Source organism: Larus michahellis, chromosome 2 (assembly GCF_964199755.1).
Source record: "Larus michahellis chromosome 2, bLarMic1.1, whole genome shotgun sequence".
In the NCBI taxonomy this organism is placed as follows: domain Eukaryota; kingdom Metazoa; phylum Chordata; class Aves; order Charadriiformes; family Laridae; genus Larus; species Larus michahellis.
The window spans coordinates 170,191,569-170,215,741 of record NC_133897.1 but is presented as its reverse complement, the minus strand read 5'-3'; the positions used below and the strand labels follow the sequence as shown (position 1 = coordinate 170,215,741).

Sequence of the window (24,173 nt, the reverse complement as noted above, 5' to 3'; positions counted from 1 at the left end):
AGCACATCAATATCACAAGAGATTGTACAACATGTGAATCTTGGCCAATTACATGGATTATATACAGCTGTTTGTCTGCAGATCAGGTCTCTAATTTGGTATCCTGTCATACAAGCTTCGATAAAAAGAGAAGGGCTATATTGCAGGTATACAAGTCTTCTGTCATGACAAAGATCAAAATACCCGAATCCTTCTCTCCCGTCAACATACAGCCCAGGGAACATGAATCTTTCAAAACCAATCATTTTGCAAATCATAAAACTTATTATCAGCAAGATGGCATTGGCTTTTGCTCCAAAACACAAGACATTGATAGATAAAGGTTCTGAAAGATTTATGCCTCAACAGAACGTAACACCTCATAAATAAGGATCTAAAACTGTAACTGCTCTAGGGATTTCAGCCACAATACAGTTTCAACAATCCCAACTTCCTGAATGCGTCAGTGAAGACACAAGGCAGGCTGGTGAGGCTCATCTATGTTAGAAAAATGAACAGGATGCACTGACCATGACTCTACTTGGGAAGAGTACGGGTTCTTACCCAGACTGATGCATAAATAAGACCAGCCTTACCGATGGCACGTGATCTTTATACAAAATCAGCACTGGGAAGGAGTGTTCAGCCTACCCACCAGAAAAAGTGGCACTATAGCAACCTAGGGCAGACAGACATAGCTTAGAAAGAAGGAACTGCAGGCCACTTACAGAGTTCTGGATATTGAAGCACAGCTCAGGTTGCTGGAAGGGATTGGGGCTGTCCCCGTCCTCCGAATTATGTGGGGCAGCATTTTGTCGCACTCGGGAAAGAGGCTGAATGACGCCTGGCTTGGTCTGCTTGTGTCAATACCACACAACAGGGGGAAAGGCAGAGGAAGAGAGGGAGAGGGAGAGAGAGAGAAGAGAAACGAGCAGTTAGGGCAGCAAGATATCTCTGCCATGCAAGTGAATAAGACAAATCCATGCACCTGAGCTCAATTCCGCAGCTGTGCTGCTGCCTCCAGCTACCAGACTGGGAGGTAGAGCTACTGAAGCAAACACCAAACAATGCCTCTGGCGCACGTGTTTTGGACAGGCAAAGAGATTCAGCCAAGTCATGGTCAGACAGGACCAATGGGTTACAGAGAAGGCCAGGACACAAGAACGAATTTGCCATACAAGTCGCAGCTGCAAGGGTCAGAGGAGTACGGCATGAGTATGTCAAAGCTTGGAGAATGTAAGCATCATGAATGGAAGATGCAGCAGGGAAACATCAGCCAGGAACGGTATTGGGAAAAGCCGGGGATGAAAATGAAATGAGACCCAGATAGGGCTCCAACTAGAAATGCAGACGTAAAAGCAGAGACAGGAGTCTGAGATTTGACCTTGATGCCATCACTGTTGGATGCTGTGTGGAAGTGAACAAAACCTCTAATACTAAAGAGAGCAGAAGCAGGAATCGAGTAAACCAGCAAAAACTACATGAGTGAAAGGTGCATGGGTAAGCAGGAATAAAACCTGCAAAACCAGTTGCATCAAGTTTTCAAATTGGCACTATTTAAGACGGCACATTTGAACAAACTTGAGGTACAGTGGAGGACTGAAGAAGACGGAGTAAGAGGCAACAGCGAGACTCGCAGGGCTGGAAGTGAGCACACACAGAAGGAAGAGGCAAGCTCTATGCACTGGAGAATGCACAGGGACGTTACAGTAAGGCCTCATGGCAGATGTACTTACTGATTTACTGTCATCCTGCGATGTGATGAAGTTAATGGAAGCCTGAAAACAGAAACACAGGTGTAAATTTGGAGTCCATACAGGGAGCCTTTAGTTTACCATTCCACATAAAAAGCAACACAAAACTCCCAACTCCAGCCCCTCCCCTGCCCCACTGCCTGCCCCATACAGGGAAAAGCCCCCAAGTCCCATACTAATCCCCGCCATACCTTCTTCTTCGTGCCAGGTGCAGTCCAGAGCCCACCCACAAGAGCTTCTCCCAGTTCCTCTGCCATGTGTGAAGGCACTCCCAACTCTCTCCGCACATCTCCGGGCACTGACCCCCACCCTCACCCTCTCCACTGCAGCTCGGCTGGTCCTGGCCCTTTTTACATCCCCTGCCCTCTGCACTTGCTACTGAGCTTGAGCAAAGCCACCAGCACCACAGCTTCTCTGCCAGGAAGCGTTCACAGATGCCATCTCAGCAGTGGCTAGCAGGGAACAGCCTCTCGAGCCCGGGAGGCGGGGAGTGGGGAGGCAGCGGACGGGGTGAAGAGCAGCGGTGCCGGGCGGGAGCAGCACGGAGCAGCAGCGCACACCGCACACCCACAGGCACTTACAAAGCGGGTCTCCCTGCCTGGCAGGTGAGCAGGCCGAGGGGCTGCGGGCGTCTGGAGAGGGGCAACGCCAGGGAGGATCGTCAGGGGAGAGAATGGGAGAGAAAACGAAGAGACCGGGTTTTCCGCGTGAGAGGCTGAGAGGAGCACCTTTCCCAGCGCAGAGACAGCAGTCACCCAGGGGCAGTTACCTTGCTGCCTGCCACGGAGAAAGCCCCTCTGCCCTCCTCAGCACGCACAGACCCACCACGAACACCTCCTTCCTCCCCCCGTCTGCTTCCTCCCCCACCAGACGCCCACAGAACCCAGGGCCAGGCAAGACCACCGTGACACCAGCCTCAGCACAGAGGTTTCCACTTCCCTCAGTAAGTCTCCGAGAGCTCTGAAGTAAGCCTATAACTTCCGGCTGGACTACAAGATGTTAAAACCAAAGAATTTACATTAAAAATAGATGGCGGCAGAGAATTAGAGATGCAATTCTTTGGAACATCTACTTTGGAGCAACAACCTGAAGGCCAGGTCTGCTGAATCCCCACAAAATGTACAGGCCACGAGGCTAGTGATTGCCCCATGTCCTTCAGTATTATCTGTTGAACCTGTTCCGTTTTGTACATCCTTCATTATCCAGAGAGAACTACGTTTACCAGATCCAGCCTTACCTGACATGCAGGAGACTGCTGCGGAAGGCTCTGATCCCAAAAGTATTAAATTATGTAAATGTGACAGAAAGTTCACGTACAGAATGCAGGGTTGAGAATGCCACCAGCAAGACTAAAGGCTCAGCATCGTGACACCAAGGCATCTTCAAGAACAACTCCCAGAGTCACGAATTCATAACAGCCATAGATCATGTAAGGAAAAAAGGCTTTCAAAATGACACACAGACTAGATCTCAGAAATGAAAGCAGTGAACAAACCTGCTGAAGACCTTAAAAGGCTAAAATAAAGGACAAAGTCATGAAATTGGCTATAAATGCTGTAAGAAATTAATAGGATCTTTCATGGCATATGTGTCTGAACAGAGAGATAAAAAAGAGAAAAAGAAGATTATTCAATATGTCGCTCAAGCTACAGAGAATTCATGATACAAAAGACCTGAATTGATCAAACAGACTACAAATTACACCAAGTGCTACGTAACAGGGAATTTGAGACATCCAACTTAAAATTGGAAAGGCAAATGTCTGCATCTGCAGAAATGCTCCTGTGGTGCTCTTAGCTCCACAGAATGCATTTGTGAGACCTTGGTAATTCTTCTCAGAGCCCCGGGAGAAAAGAACGAACAGTTTCACCTGGAAAGTTTCTGCTGTCAGCAATGACCGCTATGAGAAGACAAAGCTGTTGCTGTTGTCACAGGACTTGGATAATGACAAACCATTAGACCATTAAGACAAACAATTTATCATTGAGCAAGTCCATCCCGCGCTAGAAGCACAGATGGCATTATGGCCAGAGGGTTGCTCGTGGCAAGGACACTGGCACTGAGCCTCCAATGCTAAGACACTGATAAACAAAAACATCAGGGGTGCTACTAAAGCTGCCTATGATGAATTGGGACAAGGGACATTCCATTCAAACACAAGTTTTTTTAAAAAAAAAAATCACAATGAGAGTAGTCAAATATTGGAGCTGGCATCTAGAAAGATGAAGACCTTCCATCTCTAGAGGTGTTCAAAATTTAACTGGACATGGTCTTGAGTAACCTGATCTAATTGGATCTGCTCTGAGTGTGGTCTCAGACCAGACCTTCCATCCTAAATCATTCTATGAACAGCTACATTGGCCGCCCTTTGGGATTTGGGCTTCTTTTTCAACTGAGAGCTGAGGATCTTTAACGTCAGAGCAAATTAATATCTAGATCTCCTTCTATTGTAGAACAAGGAGTATCATCCCCAGCCCATTCCTTTTAAATAGAAAGAACCCAATCTCAAAGAAAATCTAGGTTTGTGGTAAAAGGGAAACTTAGAGACAAACAGCCCAAAATAAGCCTCCAATCAGTATGCAACTGCTCTCAGAAGAGCTAATAAGTAATCACATGCAGCTGGAAGAGAAGGCATTGAAATAGTACTACTACAATGAATAGTATCTTCTTCTAATCTTATCGTGTCCCCGGTGGTGACTCGATTTCAAAGGATCTAAGAGCTGAGGAGATGCAAGAGAGGCCAAGGAGCCATTCGAAGATGGACCGGACTGTTGCTCACTGCAGCTCCACTGTCCTATTCGCTGCTCCCAGCCACATGGTCCTGACCCTTCTCCTCAGCATTAATTGTCACCTCACCCCAAGGTGATGCGATTCATCTCACTAAGCTGAACTGACCTAGGAAAAGAGCAGACAGCTTTTGTCCAGCTTAGAGAACCGAAATGACTCAGCTAAAGATGGGAGCTAGTGGGACCCAAAGAGTTGGAGAGCAGCTGCACTCCAAAAGGAACGCAACAGACACAAAATGACTAAGGACAAAGTACAATTTTCACTTCATTCCAGCACCCTAATATAAAAACCAATAACATGTAATGAGTGTGAAGGGAAATTAAAAAAAAAATCCATTTAAGAATATTTAATTTCAAAAGGCTCAATTAATTTGTGAAACCTACTGCCACAGGATGAAAAGTGAAATCAAAGACTTCTCAAGATTTAAAAGAAAAGATCAGAGTTATGAGAAATAAGAACAGCTAGTGAAGTAATGTTTACCAAAAAAAAAAAAGTTACAAGAAATAGAGTAACTTGCAATTTCAGAGTGAAAACTGGCCTCTGACCAAAATGTTTCAGAATATCATTCCCTAAGGGTAGGCTAACCTGCTGCAGGATCCTTCAATTTTCTTCCAACATACCAATTGCCAGAATTAAATAGTTTCTATATAAGGAATAGGTGAGGCCGTTCTCAAAAAAGACAGACAACTACCACTTTGTAGTCACTCTAGGTACACCTATGCTCATTACCCTGCAAATTAGGCTACCCCCCAGAGCAATAACTTTCCACTGAGTTTATGACTAGTGAGTTATATTCCTGGGTCTCTGAGACATTTTGAAAGAGCAGAGTTCTCCCCCTAGTTCTCTAGTTGCCTCCCGTGCTGGATACCCCTCCACCTCAACAGTATCGCTCTCAAGAATGGAAATCACACTCAGCTTCCTCTGCCCTTCTGCCCTGGTGCCATCTTGCCTCCCCACCCTTCCCCACATTGCCTGTCCTGTGGCCAGTCTCACCTGCTGATTACTAGGAGAATAGGGGGTTTCACGCCTGGAATTTCCTGTCCCAGACTCGCCCGCAGGAGCCTGAAAGAGAGAAGACAAAGCTAGATAGTTACTGTACAGCAGCAACTTCCACGTCTCTCCCTTAGCAGTGAGACCGGGAGGCAAGGGAGACCACCGACATCCAGCCCGAGGCCAACTGTGGGCCACCTCGCCGCAAGAGAGCGGAGTTAGCAACGGGCCCAACAGCAGATGTCACATGGCAGAAACTTGCAAAAAGCACTAGAAACAGCAAGGGAATGACATGAAACGTTCATATGCAAACACCCTGCAAAGCCAACTGAGTCAGGTTAAAGCCTTCCGCCTTGTAAGACATCCCCAAGAACCCTCCCCAACAACTTCTCTTCAGCCCTCCACAGCCTGGGCCACAGTCTAGGCAAACCTGTTGTATAGGCAACTAAGCCACCCCAGCTGAAAGGAGACAAGACTCATCCCCAGCCACATCCCTTGCTGTTGGCCTACTGGTAGCACCTTTACAAGCAGCCCAGAGCATAGGGAAGACCAGGCTCCCGCCCCTTCCACAGGAACCTACGATCACCAGCGCTCAGGCTGAGCCACCCCAACAGCTACAGCAAGAGAGCACAGTCCCAGTAAGTACCTGCAGCCTGTCCACAGGATAAAGGAGCATGATTTAAAAAGTATTTTAGATGCCTTAGTGGTGGGGATTAGTGGTGGAAACAGGTCATTTGGGATTTAGAGAACTGTTTAAGCAAATCTAGGGTTCTGAAATCATTGATACCGTAATCCATGCACTAGTGAATCATGTTCATTAGATTCAAGTCAGCCTTGGGCAATGGTATTTCTACTGACCAAGCCAGGAGATGTGATACGAAGTTTACGCTGGAGCACAGAAAACATCTGATCCTTCTTAGCACTGTAAAGACAGCGAGCGTAGCAGTGTCAACTGCTCTACTTCCATGCCTCCACAGCAGAGAGTCCTCAGTCACCCTGCCTCTGGCTACTGCTACCCAAGTCTTCCCGTGCGCCAACACACGCGCTCACCAGTCCCCAAGGAAGAAGCTTTGTACAGTACTGTTCTTCAGGGACTTCAGCTCCCTGACCCAGCTGACACACGACTGCTCCAGTTCTGGTGTCAGCACATAGGAGCAGAATGTGCAGACAGGGGGAACTGATCCCATGTGACACCAACCTGGAATGAGATTAGCTCCAGCTCACTGTGACACCCACCTCAGATTGGTGATAGTTGACCTGCAAAAAGGGTCAGTGCTTTGTGACTGCTGCTTTTTTGATCTTCTGAACTCTAAAGCTGGATGTCTGTAATGTCCAAACCACAGCCTTTGACTTTTAATATACTGAGATGTTACAGAGATTCAACTACATGCCTTGCTCTACGCTTATCTGCCTACGCATCTGTGAAAAACAAATTCTCACCAAGGAACTAGGCTAAAAACATCGAAGAGAACTACAGCTGGGCGTTGGTTGGTTGGTTTGTTTTTTCTTCTGTGTGTGTGGGCTGTTTGTTTGCGGTGTTTTGCTTCTCTGGCTTTTCAGACATCCGAAAGGGCTGAGAAAGGAAGGGAAGAGCGGTGTGGAGCTAATCTGGAACATAATGTCTTTGGGTCTAGTCCTTGCTCTGCCACAGGCTTCCTGTGCTAGAGTGAGAAAGTTAAATACAAACAGATTTCCCAGAGCAGAAAGCAAAGTTCTCCCCTGAAATCTGAAAGTCTAGATATACTGAAACAAGTCACTTCAAGGAACAGTGTGCTCCGGGGCTGTAGATAATAACTATGTCAGCTGTGCTGCCTCTTACTTTTCAGCAGTCTAAGAACGGCTGTCTTTGTTCATTCTTCTACCAGCCCTGCCAGCTCCCCACACAACCACCGCAGGCAGGGAACGCTGCTGCTCCCAGCCTGTCTCCTGCCCACACAAAGGGACATGGGGGATGCCACAGAATGAGAATTGTCTCGGTTGGAAGGGACCTTTCAGATCATGGAGTCCAACCATCAACCTGCCACTGACAAAACCATCACTAAACCATATCGCTAAGCACCACGTCTACCCGGGCTTTTCAATCCCGCCAGGGATGGCGACTCCCCCACTGCCCTGGGCAGCCTCTTCCAATGCCTGACAACCCTTTCGGGGAAGGAATTTTCCCCAATATCCATCCTAAACCTGCCCTGGCGCAACTGGAGGCCGTTTCCTCTTGTCCCATGGCCTGTTCCTTGGGAGAAGAGCCCGACCCCCCCTGGCTGCCCCCTCCTTTCAGGGAGCTGCAGAGAGCGAGAAGGTCTCCCCTCGGCCCCCTTTTCTCCAGGCTGAACACCCCCAGCTCCCTCAGCCGCTCCTCACCAGCCTTGTGCTCTAAAGTCTCTAAGTCCCCTCGCATCCCACCGCCCCTCAGCGGGACTCAGCAGCAGGCACGCTGGGCAATAACGGGGGTACATTAGTGGCTGGAAGACAACTCACGACCGTCAGCGACTGACAGCCTCTGCAGGCAAAGGACACATGTTAGGTGGGACCGGCCCCCGCACGGGCCTCGTGCTGCCCAGCGTCGGGTCCGGTGCATGCGCAGGCGTTTAGTAGGACACGGGTGGCCTCGACTGCGTGAGCGCACGCCATACACAGCATGCCGTGGGACTGCTTGCCTTGGAGTAAAGGTTGGTCTTCAGCACTCCCCCCCTGCCATAGCCCAGGGGCGGCCCCCCCAGGCAGGCCTTGCCTGCTGCCTTCCCCTTGCGGTTTGCCACCACAAAGGGGTTCTCACTGAAGAGGATGGGCTGGGAGTCGATCATGCACTCTTGCTCTGGCGTCTTTGGCATCTGGTCCTGGGACAAGGGGCCACCCGTGGGATCCTGCTTGTCCAACTGGGGCTTTTCTGCCCCGCTGGCGCACTGGTCAGGTGGAGCAGGGTCCTGAGGAGGGCCAGCCACGCTTCCGATGATGGGGCTGGCGGCTGTATCGGGGCATGAATCCCGGCTGTCCTGTGCCACCGGCAGAGACAGCAGAGCGCAGTCGCCCTCCATTCTGGAGCTGGCCTTATTATACTGAACAAGCTGAGAGGAAAACAAAAGGGTCAGAAAGAGACAAGGAGAACAGAGTAAAGGAGAAGAGGGAGAAAATACAGAGCTGATGCTGAAGGACAGGGGAGAGAAGAATTCGAGTACTAATGCCCACATGACCACCCCTTCCCTCTCTCCTCCTCCATCACCAGTCTTGTGATGATCCCAAATGCTACTTCCAAGAAAGGACCTTGCAATACAGACACCCAGTAGCTGACAGCACGAGCACGCTCCCCGCACTCTTCCATCTCGTCCGCATTCCAGCCTGCACTCCAGCAGCTCGCCAGGAATGCTGCTGCTCTCCGGCAAAACCAACTGCCAAAACCCGCACCAGCACACGTCCTCTCCCACCTCACTGCAGCGCATCCTCAACTCCACTCCACCACCACATGGCCCTACATCGACTGTCCCAGCCCAGCACACTTCCAAGCAGCTCCAGCACTGTCACACAGAATAACATCTGTCATCTCGCTCCAACGCCCTTCCATACAGTTACACAGTCACCACCATATCGTCTACCCCATGCTGTTCCATCACACCTGCACAGGCAAACATGCCTTTATGGCCCCACTTCATCAAAATACACACCAATAATTAACAGACAGCTAAACAAGGGCTAACAGAGCACAGATCCCTTTGAGCGCTCTTAGCGAAGGCAGGACTGAAACAGAGCTCCAGTTCTGCCTAGGCTCAACTTGCACCCAACCAAGATGAAGCACTGACCTTTCCTCTTGTAATACTATAAAAGAGAGTTTGTTACCCGAGCCAAAGCCTTCTTTTAGGGAAGCAGAGATAATCGGAGAGCAATGATCAAATCTCCTTCTATCCAAGTGCCTGCCAGGGAGCAGAAAGACCTCTTCTGCTCAGAGCACATTCTCCAACTCCTGTGTCATGGCAGCATTCACAAAAATAGCTCTGAAGGGCTGGGTGGGCTGGTGACTACAATGGCAGCTGAGAGGCTCAGGAATTCCTGAGGCCCTCCCCTAACCCCCCAACCCCAACCCAACCTAAAGCAGTGGTTGGCAGAGCCCTGGCTCGTATCATATTTCTGCAGACAGCGAGGCCTGTGCTACCCTTAGAGATTTTGCTATTGTAGCTATGTGACTTTTCACTGACAAAAAACCCTACCAAGAAGCCCCCAAATTCCAACCTTCTTTTCCCAGAGTGCAATAAAGTACACTAGCAAGAGCTGTAGTGCATGTAAAGCTATGCCAGGCAAAAAGTACTTTCAGGCACATTATTTGCTCAGTGGGGATGCTGTAACGAAAACCCGGCCAGCAATCCGCCACTGCAAAGCGGGTCTGTTGGTCCTTCGGCCAGGCCCCTCTGACGGCGCTGCTGTTTCCCTCGCCAAGCAGAGGAGCACAGACCCTGACCAGCCCGGCTTCCAGGTGAATCCCACCACCACCAAGGCCTGCTTTGGGAAAAACAACATTTTGGGGGCACTGTGGAGATGGGCACCTCACTAAGACTGCATGAAGTCTGACAGTCCACGGGAAGCCTCAACGCCTGTTTTGTTCATGGACGTGACTGGAACCAAGCTTCATCTACCCCTCGCTTTAATCTCCAGCGCTTCTGCTGCAGCGGCATATTCCAGTGCAGGATGCCTCGCTGCCTCTGCCTCACAGTGGGCTATTTTTATCAGACAAGCAACAACTTCTATTTTGGGTAAGCAAAGACTTTGGCAATGCAATGTGCTTTTCCCAGCCTTGCCTCTGTCACTGCTCAGCCCAGCAGACAGGACCATCGTGTTCTACCCCACGCCCTCCAAGGCAGACACAGAAGAAATGCATTTGCAGTTCCGATCCGTCACTTTGCTCCAGAGACTGAAACAAATCTGATCTGAAAACTAATGAACAAGTACAGAGAAAGAATCAATGGCTAGAAATTGAAGAGAAATAGCTTCAGACTAGAAAGTACAGACTGTTAATTAACTAACCACGGTGAGACGCTACTGAGAGATGTAAAGTCTTGTCTGTTTCTTAGAGTCCAGAAAGCAAAACTAGTTTGTAAATGGTTTGCTGTGTCTAGATGCAGTAATTCACAGGTACGGTTTCCAAGCCTGTACTCTGCAGAAGACAGGGACTATAATGGCTCTTTTATTACTGCGATGGCAGCATCCAGACGCTGTAGTGCATGGGGTACGCTGCAGACGCCAGTTACTGAGACGCCGGCACAGCCGCAGGGCATCACCGAGACAAGCATTCTCATACAGCTTTCAACTGCAATTTTTCAGTTGGGGTTTTAAAAGTATACAAATAAAACAGGCTTGAAAAGTAAGCCTTTGTTAAATCTTGCTCACAAAAGGACCAATACACAGCAATACAGATTAATCCAAGATGGACAGACATCTGCCCCCTTCTTTGGGGGAGATTCTCGGGGAATTATCATGACAAATTCCAGCCGCAATTCACAGCAGTCGCGACAGAGGTCTGCACCTCCTCCTGTTCAACAGTGTGAGGAACGGCAGGCCCTGCAACACCCCTGCAGGGAACTATAGGGGAAGAGAAGATATGTAGACACCGTTTGGAGGAGAATTTGTGTGGTGAGAAAGTTGGCCTAGAGACAGAAAGAAAGGAAAAAATACTACAGGAACCGGGAAACAGTCATCCTAACCCAGTGAGACTGCCTGGAGATAGACAACCTGTTAATTGAACCGCATGCTTTTCTGCTGCCTGGCCTGATCCATGTGTGGCTCTTCCAGGCAGTCACCACACCGGCGAGGTGCAGCCCCCGAAGGAACACCAGAACCGTACCTCCCCGTACTCACCATCTAGGCAGACATGTGTCTTCAAACAGAACAAAGACAGGGTTGGGCAAATGACAGCTGGAAAAAGACAAACCTGGGCACCAACCGGCCCTTCCCCTGAAATGGGACATTTATAGATGCCGCCCATACACCCCGGCATTCCAGCGTGTTCGGCCCCACATTCCAGTGCCAAGCGTTCCTGGGCTGACACGGGCTGCTGAGGCACAAGCTCCCAAATGCTGCTCTCTCTGGATGACACAAGGGCTGTCCAGCAAAGAGGCAGCTGCTTGCGTGGGGCTGGCTCTCCCCTTGTTTCCAGATACTAAGTTACACTAAGAGATGCTAAAAATACGTTAAACCTTTTCCTGATAATACTTTTCTGTGTGAACAGCCAAGAGAGAAAACGCAAGAGCTGGGGATTATGGGGAGGAACAAAGGGAGACAAAGCTGGAGACGAAGCAGGGCTCTAATCCGTGTGAGAGGAGAAAAGCAAGAGGGCCTGAAGTCAACGAGAGGAGGGATGAGTAGGTGAGGAGACCCATCCGGATGGAATGAGATGGAGACAGTAAAGGTAAAAGGATCCTGAAATGATGGAACGGGAGTGCAGAATCTGATGGTGACAGCAAAGGTGGTCTCGTTACAAGAGGAGGAAAGGAACAGAGGTGAAGACTGAGGATGTCTGTGAAGGAGCAGGCAGGAAGCCAGTGCAACAGGGATGATGCAGGGAAGATAAATCAAGACCGAGGGAGCCAAAGATGGAGAGGTGAGGTGAGGTTTTACACAACACAGGAGAGACGGATGACTTTGTAACCTGTGAAGTTTGTGAATTCTGGATTTTCTACTGGCTGAGGTGCCACATATCCCACATTAGGGACTGAAATGCAGGTCACGGGCAGAAATGCAGGTCCAAGGCTGTGTCAGGGCTAAGTCGCGATATGCAATCACTGCCACTTTGACTTTTGCAGTCCTAGATGGATCTTGACTTTAATGCTTCTGGTGTCAGCACCCTGCATCCCCCCCCCCTTCCTGAACACCATCCCACAATGAATTTACAGCTAAGCTGCGCACAACATTGTCACCTTCTGTGTTGGGAAGAATCCTCCCTTCCCTCCTCTGCAGCTTTCAGTAGTTGTCTCCTTCCATGGTAAATCCCCTGCACACTCCCATTCCCATCCACCCTTCTCTCCTGCTGGGCTGTCCTTTCTGCCTTGCTCGAGACACTTCCTTCTGCATCTCGGCAATTACACAGGGCCACTTCCCTTTACAAAGTGGAAAGCAACCCGTCTCTCTGCTCCCCTCACTTTCTTATCCTAGTCTTTCTTTTGTGGCTACCTCCTGTTCCAGACAGTGTAGAAGTCTACCACAGCTCCGCTTCCCAGTTTTCCTCTGCAGAGAGTACCACCATCCCTCACCATCAGGGCGCAAGGAGAGGGGTAACGGAACAACCACGGCTTACCCACATCTCGACAGCCCCTCACTTACAGTGCGATTGACTCTCTGTAAGCCACTGCTGGGCAAAGCAGCCAGGGTCCGATAGTCCAGTCTCAAAGGTTCGCTGGTGACATTCTGGAGAGGGGCAAGGGGGGGAGCAAAAAAACACAAACACCAGGAAGAGATCAGGCCACAAGTCAACTAAATCAACCAGACAGAGCAATTAAAAGGAAACCACCCCTAGAAATAACCAAGGCCTTATCTCCAAACTCTGCAGAAAGTTCCCATTGCCTGGAAATTAAGCTGGAATTGTTCCAAACAGAACCAAGGGGGCCCATGACAGAGGCCAGGCTTGAGAAATACCAGAGACCGGGTCACTCTGGGCCCTTGGTCACCCACTGGTGCACTGACCCCCACCACTCCTCCTGCCCCCATGGGCACACATCCACTCCCGCGTAGGGGGAGCGGAGAACGTGACATACATACCAGTTTTCTCCAAATAGCACCCAGAAAGGCTTCCAGGCTGGATTTGGAGACATTTGAGAGCGCAAATCTACAATTCCTCTACAGTATCTTTTCTTAACTCACACTCATTGTATAATTTTGTTTGATTTCACTTCCCATTTTCATTTGTCTGCCTTTCTAATTCTAGCCATTGTTTTTCACCATTCCTTCCTCAAACACATTACAGATTTCTTAATTTCTGATACCTTCTCTTACACCCAAAAGTCAAGTCTTTGGTGGTGGGGCAGAGTGGAGAACAGAAGTTATGGGGAATGAGCATTTTTAGACATTTCCCCAGTCTTCAAGTCCAGTTATGGCCCTTTTCTGCAGCTCTCCAGCCCTCCCACCATGCTCCTCACCTCTGCCTCCTCCTCAAGCTGCTGTGTGGCTGCCTCCCGCTCCCTACGCATCCACTCCTTCCATGAGACAGGACAGAGTCAGAGCAGCATCCAAGCAGCGCAGGCAAAGAGAGAAGGAAAGAGGTCAGCACCATGCTGGGCAGTGACTCCAGAGGGGGGACAGAGGAGCACGGACAGCACTGGTGCCAGGAGAGTGAGCGCAGAAACCCAGCACGTACGTGGGGAAAGAGGAGCTGGAATTCTGCACGAGCTCAGTTATCGCCAGCAAAACGGAGGGGAACAGACACCCCGAACAACACAAGTCAGGGCGTCCCCAGGGAGGGGAAGAGAGCAGATGTCTCTAAGATCCTCAGCAGGGTCAGTCCTGGGGAAAAGAAACGGCAGCTAAAGCCCCCCTCCCCACCCCAAGCACAAGCTACGCCATCACCAAGGGAAAGGAGAAGATCGCTTATTGCAACAAGAGACATCTTGACAGAGCACAGACGGGAAAGGCTGGAAGGGAATGGAAAAACAAATCTACAGAGCACAGGCCTAGTTGTCACTAAGGAAAAAGACCTAAAAAAATCACATGCTTGTTAATAGCATCACAGTCAAAAGACTATATATAGAGACAGAAACCGTATAAGCATGAGGCAGGGCTTAAAGTCCCCTGGTCAGCTCTCAGCCATTCAAGTGCAGCACAGGAATATTACAAGAGTGACCAGTGACTCATCTCACACGCCCCAGCTACGGGCTTGCTCCCGAGCTGCAAGAGGAAGGTAATAGTATGTTACTTGTCTTAAAGAATGATTTCTGTGCGTTTATACTTTTGTGACTTTTTGCCCAGCACCTATGCTGCAGGGCGAGGGCCGTGGACAAAAGCAGCATCATTCTTCCATTCTACTGCGCATCGCCACCCTCCCGACCGCTCCTCCCAAACAGCAGCAACCAGATGGTGCTGAAGTCCCAGGGCTGGAGGGATGGGAGGTGGAAGGCATCTGAGAAACAGAGAGGGAGCTAACTGAAAATTCTGATAAGCACCTGGGCCATTCTCTTCAAAAGCTTCTGTGCATTACCACTAGCAAGTAATCAGTGTCCCACATCACACCCCCCATCTCCAGACAATAATGAGCAACATGAGAAGACACTAATGCTCTGGAAGATCACACGATCCAAAGGGATATTTAGGAATGTTTAAGCTAAAGTCTATTCTGAATCTGGTTATGCTTATTTTGGACAAGTGTTAGCTGCAAGGTGAGTGTTCAAGCTGACAGTATGTGATCCTTCTCTGAGGTCTTAAGCTGAAGAGAGAAATTGCACCAGCCAGCCCAGATGGAGCTCTGGAATGTTCAAAGTTCATCTCTGACAACATCTGGAGAGCCCGAGGAAGCTCTGGATTAAGACTAGAAAAATAACTGCAGCTACAGAGTTGGGACAGTGAAATGCACCATGAATCAGTCCATGGAGATCTGGAGTTACTACTATTGCTACCAGAAACTGAATTACCAAAGAACTGAACTGGAGAGCTGTGTGCAGTGAGTGCAGCAGTGGTACTTGAAAACCTCTACAGGGCTAACGGTGAGTATAGCAAAGCCAAAACCCTTCCCATTTCTTCAGTTCACAACCTTATTGTAAGGAGATCTCTATCACTCGTTTGATCTCTATCACTCTTGTGCAAAACTGAACATGAAACACTGAAGTATTAGAGGAAAGGTCCAAAAATGGTGACACAAATAGTATTAGTCAGGATCTGGCACTGAGGTAGGAACTTCCTACAGCATTACAATGACTACCACACAGTGCTGGCTCCATCACTGGTATAAATTTAGTTATCAAAACCGGTATTAGACACAGAATCCCAGTTTCAAGGTCACGCTAAAAGGCAACAATAGAAAAACGCGTCTTTGCTGTTAGGTCTCAGGCCATGGATCCCGAGATGTCAGAGGAGCCTGGAGCATCCATTGCTACCTCCTCCTAGTACACTAATGGAAGGGGCACCAAAAAATATGACATCTTTTAAAGGCAGAGGCAATTCTGGAGGGGAGTCCTGGTCTCTGCTGATCACTAGGCTACAGGCGTATGCTTCTCAGCTCTTCAGAGGCTGGGACAGACAGCACTGTAATTATACTAAGCCAGACTATAGTGAGAGAAAAGTCAGTATATGGGAATGTGGACCTTAGAAGTCCTTACATACACGTTACTGCAACCTCAGAATATTGCTTTAAAATCTATCAAAAGTAAAACATCCAAGAAAGATGAACCACGATTACTGTGTATTGTTCAGCCTCCAGAAATAATATTTGTTACAAGATGCCCACCATTGTTTTGAAATATTGCTGATGGCTGAGTGACTAGTTATTGCTAAGTTTTTTTCTTTTAAATTAACCATTTTAATTACATTTCAAGTTCAAATTTTCCATTAAAAGCTATCATAATGCCATCAGCACTTTTTAAAATGAGATATGGCCAAGGTTACATCACCAAACATAAAAATTTTTCTGTTTTTTGACAAAGTCTCTGAGGTATTTTTAAGTAATCTCAGCACAAATTTTGGAAAAGCCTTTATCTACCCAAGACTGAACTAATGTAATCTGCTCAGACAGAGCAGCATGGGTTTGGGGCCAGACTTGCTCTTGGTTTATGCAGAGGTGTTAGAAATACTGTAATGAGTTAAAGTACCTGAAGTCTCCTAGAGCATTCAAATCCATATGCTACCAAAACAAAACTGGTAGGAATACCCTTTGCTGTAACAGTAACTCTGCAAAATCAGGTTTTCTGAAACTACAACAAACCACCCTCAGTTCCTTCCTAGGAAAGGAACAATTTATTTTATAGGAAAAACCTAAATCTGATCTAAATTGGCTCTGCTCTGAGCTGAACCGAGGTCCCTTCCTACCCAAATTATTCATAGAATGGTTTGAATTGAAGGACCTTTAAAGGCCATACAGTCCAACCCCCCCATAATGAGCAGGGACATCTTCAACTAGATCAGGTTGCAGATTATTCTACAAGGCCATTCCACTGGAAGCATTCCCACCTAAGTACAGATCGCAAACACCATCAGAACACCTTGCAGATACTTAGGACAGAAATCCCTTGGCTTATTCCTGTACGTGCTGACATCAGTCTAAGCTGTAGGCCAGCAAAGTAAAGCTTCCAAAGGGACTCTGCAACACACTGCACCCCTTTTGTCCCTCTGCTCCAGCCTTTTGTAAAATCGTACCCTGCGTAGTCCATTGCATCGCTGACAGCAAGGCCATACAGCCATTTTAATGTTCCTTGCTCTGTCCTCCTATGGTCTGTGCCACTGACTATTCAAAACCTTGACCCTTTTTTCCAAAACAAGTAAAATCTCAAGTGTTAACTAAATTATAAAGATCACCTCCATCCAGAACTGCCAACATAACTACACAGTTGTCGGGTAGCAGATGTAAAAAAGTGATTACAATTACAGAAAGAATGTAGAGAAACATCAGGTGTATCTAAATTGGAAACCTGAAGAAACACCTGCAAAATGTACATATACGTATCTGCCAGAGCAGATTCCTTACTGACAATACTGAGGAATTCCATTTTCCCTCATATTCCAAAAGAATCTGACTGAATAAATTACAGTTTTAAAAGGAATAACTAGAAAACCCAAGCCCTCGAGGGGCTTGACTCTGCTAATCTGTTCCTGTGAAAGGCTGAAACAGTAGGCAGAAATATAAAAATCTCATAATGAATCATAAAAATGATCACGTAAACTGAGGAGCACAAACTTGTGATTGATTCACAGTGCCACTTCTTCAGTTCAGGGCAACTTTGAGCTGTGCATTCTCATTTTTGCTCATAAAAGCTCTGTCAGGTTGTGGAGTGCTGTGTAGGGAGAAGTGATTAAATGTGGGACTTCCAAGCTAACAGGCCATTTTTCTCAAAGATGCAGCTTGGCCAGAAAGTACCATCAGGTAACAAAGACGAGCTCTGTAAATAACAGAAGAGTACCGCCAAAGAGGTACACAGGAAGGTATGGCAAAGCCAAAAAGCAGCTAGAGTAACCGAGCAGTGCACTATGAAGAGAAGGCCCAAAGCCCCCCAAGGCATTAACGACGGGGTAGAGACAATCTGTGCCACCTTCCTTAGGGCTCACAGGCTCGGCAGAACCGCTGCCAAGAACAGATTCTGCTACATGAAAAATCTCTCACCACTTTCTCCATTTCTTCTCTCTCCCACTGAGTTGCTTCTCTCACCATTTCCATCTCCTAGGAGAGACCAAAGTTAGAGCCGCTTCACCCAATGCTCTCTGCCCACTCGGAGCACCGCTAACCTCATGAAGATTTCAGAGTCCTGTCCTAGTGCATTCCTGATGAAGGTGCTGGACCTGCCGACCCCATAAAAAGGAAGTCCACGACCCATTATATGTTGCAGATTCCATGCACCATGGGAGACCAGAGATTTTCAGAAACTTTTTCCACTCCATAACATTCTCCCAGTTGTAGCCAGAATACCCACCTTCTGTAGGATCTCCAGTTCCTCAGGGCTTAAATCCCGATCAATAGAAGAGATACTTTCCAGGCTATTCTTGCGCCCGATACCAGCAGCAAAAGGGTTTGCAATAATTCCTGGGGACATCTACAAAACAAAAGGGCAATAAAACATGGTGGAAGCCCACAGGGTGCCATACAAAAAAATTCCATGTCCTGGGCTCCCAGATCCAGAGTACCAAGATGATCCCAGGCAAGTCAGAACTCTTTGACAACCTGAAACCTTATTTCAGCTGTCGATTACTCAAGGAACTTGAGGTCTAAAGAAAGATGAATTTACATTGAAACAGCTACAGAAAGAGGATAAGGTGACCAGCGACTGGGCACACATTCCAGTGGAGAATAAAAAAGCTTACTTGCTAAGCCTTGAAAAATGACAGCACAGGATTGCTACGGGTTAAGTGTTTCTCTGCAGGAAAAGGTGAACACCAATAAACAGACAGACAATTTACTTTAAATATAACATTGGCACAAGAGAAAAATAGGCATAAATAGCCTGGTGAAAATTAGCTCGAAAACTACGTTACTAACCAGTGCAGTGATACTGTGAAACAGCTCTGTTATCAGCAGAAGAGAGACAGTTTTTAGAGACCATTGCTTCTATGAACTGGCAACCACCTGTTCATACAGCAGGAGACCAGACTTTGAAATCTGGGACCTGGAAAAAAAAAATCTACAGCAAACGGTCAGAAAAATCCATCAATCTTCTACGAAGACAGAAGTGGGATCCCTGTGGTGCTGGTCACTACAAGGGCACCCTGCACTTCAGTTCTCACCTCAATGGCAGCTGCAGCCTTGGGGTCGAAGCCATCGCACACCAGCACAAGGAGCGCGTCGCCCACACTGCGGAGTATCTGCACTGCTTCCGTGTGTGTCATTCCCAGCAAACTCTGGTGGTTCACCTCCAAGATCCGCATTCCCACCTTCAGACGGCCATCCCGGGCCGCAGCCCCAGAGGAGCTCACCTATAACAAACGGGGGTATCAAGATATCACCTCGGGGGCAAGAGAAGATTAAGGAGCATGGGACCATCAGGAGGAAGGAATGCGAGAGGACAACATACAAAGTAAACAGGGAGAAAAGGCTGCGGCTACATGTCAGGGAAAGCATCTGGAAGTACGCGTATATACTTACAGAGAGGGTAGGAAAGGAAGAACGTGTACAGTTTGGCAGAGGAAACGGGTGTGGAAGGTATCTCTTATGGGAGATAAAAAGAATCCGTATTTGAAATGTGTTGTCCCAAGGAAAGAAACTGCTTTTGTTTTGTCAATGAAGCAGGTGAGAAAGCAAGCTCTTGCATCTATGATTATCTTCCCAGAAAGGAAAGTGTAATAAATTTTGTTGGGAGAGACACAGAAAATGCAAGCATAGGGATAATTTTTGTGGATAGAGATAAATAAGGCATATAGACTTCCACTGTCTTTGTGGTAGAGACAGGCGTAACAAATTACGCATGTCTGTCATTTTCCATCCCCTCTTTCAGAGAAATAACATGTAACTCCTATTTTCTTTCTTCAGCAGGTCACAAGAACTTACACTCGCCTCACGCAGACAAGCTGTGAGCAGGGCAAGCAGCCGCATGCAGCATATCGGTAAGGCACACGGAAGCCAGAGTTTGTCTTAAGGAGCGCAAGCATCTACCTTTGTTTGAGGAGAGAATGGAAGGGCATGCTTTGCCACCAGAGGCAGTAAAGACAAGGAGTTTTATTCATTTTTTTCCCCTTTGGAACAGGGAAAAGAGACTGCAGGACTTGCTGTGCATACAAAGTGAAAGAGAAGAGAAGGAAAAGGGGAATTTGGGAAAGGGGAAATCCCAAAAAAACACCCCAAACACATGCAAACTTGAGGCTGAGGAGAAATTTGCAAGCTGGGGAAGTGAGAAAAAAATTGAAAAATGGCGACAGGCCAAGCTACTGTCGGGAACCAGACAGAAATACAGGATACAACTTAAAGTGCCTTCGGAAAAGGAACAGAATCACCAAACGGGCATTACTTTTTCTAATGGGAAACCAAAAAGCCTGTAACAAAATGGGATGTACACGCAGTCAGGCCAGACCAAGTGGAGACCTTGGTATGTCTGGAACACAGGCAGACCTCACCGGAACACCGGAGACAGACAAACGGCTTCGATTCAAAGGCCCAGTCCCAAAGCCCAAGAACCAACACGACTTTACAAAGCTTTACAAAGAGAACCACGACCAGCGCTACAAAGGGCTGCGCAGAAAGGGTAAGTCACTGTCAGGGATCTCAAGCAAAGCCTGTAGGTCCATGACAGGCGAACACAGAGAGCACAAGGGCACACAAGTTGGTTGCTGGGTGGGGGAAACGCAGGAACACGCATGATGGGCTGTCAAGGAAGGATGGAAACATCAGAGGAGGGAAAGAAAGGAATACTGCACACCACGTATTACTGGGATCAGAGAGGCAAAAAACCCACAACAAGCCAGAGGCATGGGTGTTTTCTGGATTTATGAGAGCTGTTTGGAGAAAAGACAACAGATGTATGTTTAATAAAGTACCTGTAAAAACAGGAGAAAAAAATGCTGCATGCATTTTTTTATTTTATTTTTTTTTTTAGGTTTGGGAGGAGGGAAAGCAGCCATGCATGCCTACGCATAATTTCTTCAGGGCTGTAAGGGAAAACATTTGGGGGTGTGTGAGTGCGTGTGCATGCACAAAAATGGTGACATGCAGCTGAATGGAAAAAGACGGAGTACTCACAATTTCTTTTCCAGGGAGAGCAAGTGCATAAGTGTGACAGTAGAACACCCAGAAATAATGGGAGGAGGTGAAGTTAATGTAGAAAAATGTCCTTAATGGCAACTGTCGTCTGTATTACTGATATGTCACCGAGGGACGCTGAGCTATCCCCATTGAGACAGATCACAAATTTCAGATTTTAGATCTAATTTATACTTCTCATGGTATTCAACTTGTAACACTTCATCAAGAAGGTTTTAGAAAGGAAGAACCAGATTACAACTTTTTAAAAAAATGACAATTAAGTGACTCATGGAAATGCAAATTAAGGAAAACTAAGGAGAAAGAAAGTAGTAATCAGACATCCAAAGAGGAGGAAGAAGAAAAAGCACTGCTTTGTCTCTCAGTTACTGGAAATATACAGACAAAACAAGAGAAGCAGGAAAAACACTCTGGTTAGGACAGATAAGAGAGATCAAGCTTAAGTAATACGGTTGAAGGGAGAGCAGAAAAGTTCAGTGCTTTGGTTCTCCACAGGCTAAAACAACTACTATTAAAGGAAAAGAGGGGGAAGGGGGAAACTAACCCTGCAATGGGGCTAAACTGTGAGCCTTCCAAACCCCTAAATGCAGTAACACTGGAAGGAAATAAAAACAAACCTTATCATTAAAAATAATTGTATGTTACAATAATGTTAGGTTTTCTTTTACTACTATTACAAATATTGCAGTTGAACGTGCAACTATTACGTTGATAAAGTGAATTTGCTCTTTTAACTTTAAAACTCAGATAACGAAGTTATATCCACTTAATAACAAATGCTGAGTATTCCCTTTCTTTGAAAGTAGCCAATCATCAGAAAGGGTTAACTGGCAATTATGGAGAGTCCACCATCCCACGAGGATTATTAAGACCTCTACAGCTAAGGCAGTTTCTGCCCTACCGTACCAGCTAAAGAGGGCACCAGCGACGCTAATGTGAGCGTACAGAGTCTCCCTTTGGTCAGCAGCAAGACCAAAAATTACACAACTTGTCACTGTGCTCAGTTGCTAACAAGAAAGAAGAGGCAATAGTTTTTGGTAAGGGTCAGGACGAGCATACGCTTATACACAGTATATTGTTGAAAAGGAAGTATGTGTTACTTCTTGGGGAAAAGTGACATGACAAATAAGTTTGCACAGAAGCAGTCATTTGTGAAGGAAAAGGAACATAATTACACACGCGGTGCATGGCACAGGGGAAAGGTGAGCAATTCATAATGCGTTCAATGAAAGGAGGACAGAGCATGCATGTCTGAGTGGGCAGGAAGGCCACAAGCATTTGCGGGAAGCAATAGGAACAGAGGGGAAAAGGGGAAAAGGAAAGATGTATGGGTTCATGTTACAGAAAAAAAAAAGCAAGAGAAGAAACCAAGGCAAAATAAAAGCAAACACAGGAAATGAAAGAAGAAATTTTGGAGCTGTTGTAGAGAAGGAAATATGAAAGGAAACAGATGCGCCTCCTTCAGTGAATGGAGAATACTCCGGGAGAATTGATGTAGCCAGCAAAAAGCGCAAGGAGCCCACTGAACAAACCCCACGGGGATCATCCTTTACGGGGATCACCCTTTTCCCCAGCAGTCCTTGCATGCAGCCAAGTTGCAGAGTCAGTGTTCTGGTACCTTAGAAATGAAGATGCCTTCATCGGTGGGATCAAAGGGATTTCCAGCATGACCTTTTGCTCCACCCCGGATGCTGATGCCCAGCTTTTCTCCTGGAGCCTTTTCAATGCATATTTCCTGTAAACACAGAAAAAGCATCCTTGTTTCTGGGTCAAGCTCAGACTGGAATTGTTGAGGGAACACTCCTAGTAGGTGGCCATATTTCTAAATGCCCTGAAAAGGACACGAATTAGACCTTTCACTCATTTCGCACAGTTTATTCCTTTTGATGAGGCTCTGCCCTTTTCTGTATTTCTGTCTCCTGTTCAGATCTGGTCTTCATGAAATCTGGTAATTCTCTGATATCACCACGAGCATGGCATCCCCAGTCCTCAACTGAATACGTACTTACAAGAGACTGGATTCTTCCACAAGAGAAGGAAATTTCAACCAGAATTTTGGTTGTGCCCTAGTTCCAGACTTCCAGCTAGAGAGGAAATTGCCTCCAAAAGTGATCCTTCTATAAAGAAGAGTGTGATTCCCCCCACTTCGCACTCAGAACCTACCTGCATACCAGGTGGTGGCGGATCTCGCCTTACTAACATAGTCAGCTCCTGGCTGTTGGAGAGCAGGGCATTCACTGCTTCCTGGTGGGTGGCATGGCGCAGGTCAATACTATTGACCTCCAGGATCCTGTCCCCTACACGGAGCCCACTGCGAGACGCCAGTCCACGGGGAATGACCTACAAAGAATCATTATGGTGTAAGGGAGAACTTTGTAGAGTGGAGTTGATGGTTGGACTCGATGATCCCAAGGGTCTTTTCCAACCTAAATGATTCTATGATTCTATGATTAATATTACAACTAGAGAAGGAAATTCCATCTGTCCTTGGAGAGAAACTGATTGTGTCCCTAGGCCATCCTCCAACACCCTCTGAGGCCTGTTCTGACTTCTCTCTCTGCAACCAAAGGTCCCCAAGAGGTAACGTATCTGTGGACACTGGAAAGAATGAAGATGATCTGCTTTAAAGTGTGATTCGACGTGTTCTTATATTCTCATATTATCATTTTTATCTGAACCAATCCCATGTCAGCTTTTCCATTATTTTGCCCGTGACTGTAACCAGAAGACAGTTTTCTCACAAGAACTCTGAAGGAACCCAAATGTTAACCTGCAGGACTGCTGTCAGGAGTGCATCATCTACCATTACAAGTGGCCACTGTACCAGGACTGACAGTGTCAGTACAACTCCAGTCCTCAAGAATTGCTGTAGAGAGGATCTTGAGAGCTACAGAGCTACTAACCGAGAAACCTAACTTCTATTCCTGGTAAAACAATAGAGTCAACAAAGAAAGAGTAAGATCTGTGAGCACGTGGATAAAGCAGGGTTTGTTGGGTAAGAATTAGTTTGGCTTTGGTAAAAGCAAATCCTGCCTCATTGACCTGCTGAAGCACCATGAGAGAAGCAATGAACATATGAAGGAAGGAATCTGGTAGACATGATTTCTGGATTTCCAAACGGCCCTTGACAAGGTCTGAAACTAAAGGCTATTGGAGAAGCTGTGTCCACCAGATAGCAGCAAAGGCCATCTTAATGGCCTGAAAGCTGGTTAAAAGAGAGGAAACAAAGGGCAGGGCTGGAGAGCTGCTGCTCAGGACACCAAAGATTCACTGGTGGAGTGCCTGAGGGATTGGTGCGGGACTGGTGT

The 24,173-nt window shown here is 47.2% G+C and overlaps 1 protein-coding gene across 50 annotated transcripts in view; it reads right to left on the bottom strand.

Annotated features, from left to right (window-relative positions):
* The window catches only part of SCRIB (scribble planar cell polarity protein), a 120,053-nt gene that overhangs the window by 32,407 nt on the left and 63,473 nt on the right, over positions 1-24,173 (bottom strand). For 4 of the 50 annotated variants that reach the window (XM_074578138.1, XM_074578128.1, XM_074578123.1 and 1 more), the window contains 12 exons: positions 23,029-23,205; positions 22,484-22,600; positions 18,900-19,088; positions 18,092-18,211; positions 17,785-17,841; positions 13,622-13,678; positions 12,810-12,893; positions 8,165-8,572; positions 5,514-5,582; positions 2,315-2,365; positions 1,716-1,757; positions 708-836 (listed from right to left, as the gene is read on the bottom strand). In XM_074578138.1, the coding sequence (XP_074434239.1) occupies positions 708-836; positions 1,716-1,757; positions 2,315-2,365; positions 5,514-5,582; positions 8,165-8,572; positions 12,810-12,893; positions 13,622-13,678; positions 17,785-17,841; positions 18,092-18,211; positions 18,900-19,088; positions 22,484-22,600; positions 23,029-23,205 (1,500 nt within the window). The remainder of the gene's footprint in view (positions 1-707; positions 837-1,715; positions 1,758-2,314; positions 2,366-5,513; positions 5,583-8,164; positions 8,573-12,809; positions 12,894-13,621; positions 13,679-17,784; positions 17,842-18,091; positions 18,212-18,899; positions 19,089-22,483; positions 22,601-23,028; positions 23,206-24,173) is intronic. The other 46 variants (XM_074578132.1, XM_074578119.1, XM_074578125.1 and 43 more) reach the window with 31 other exon arrangements.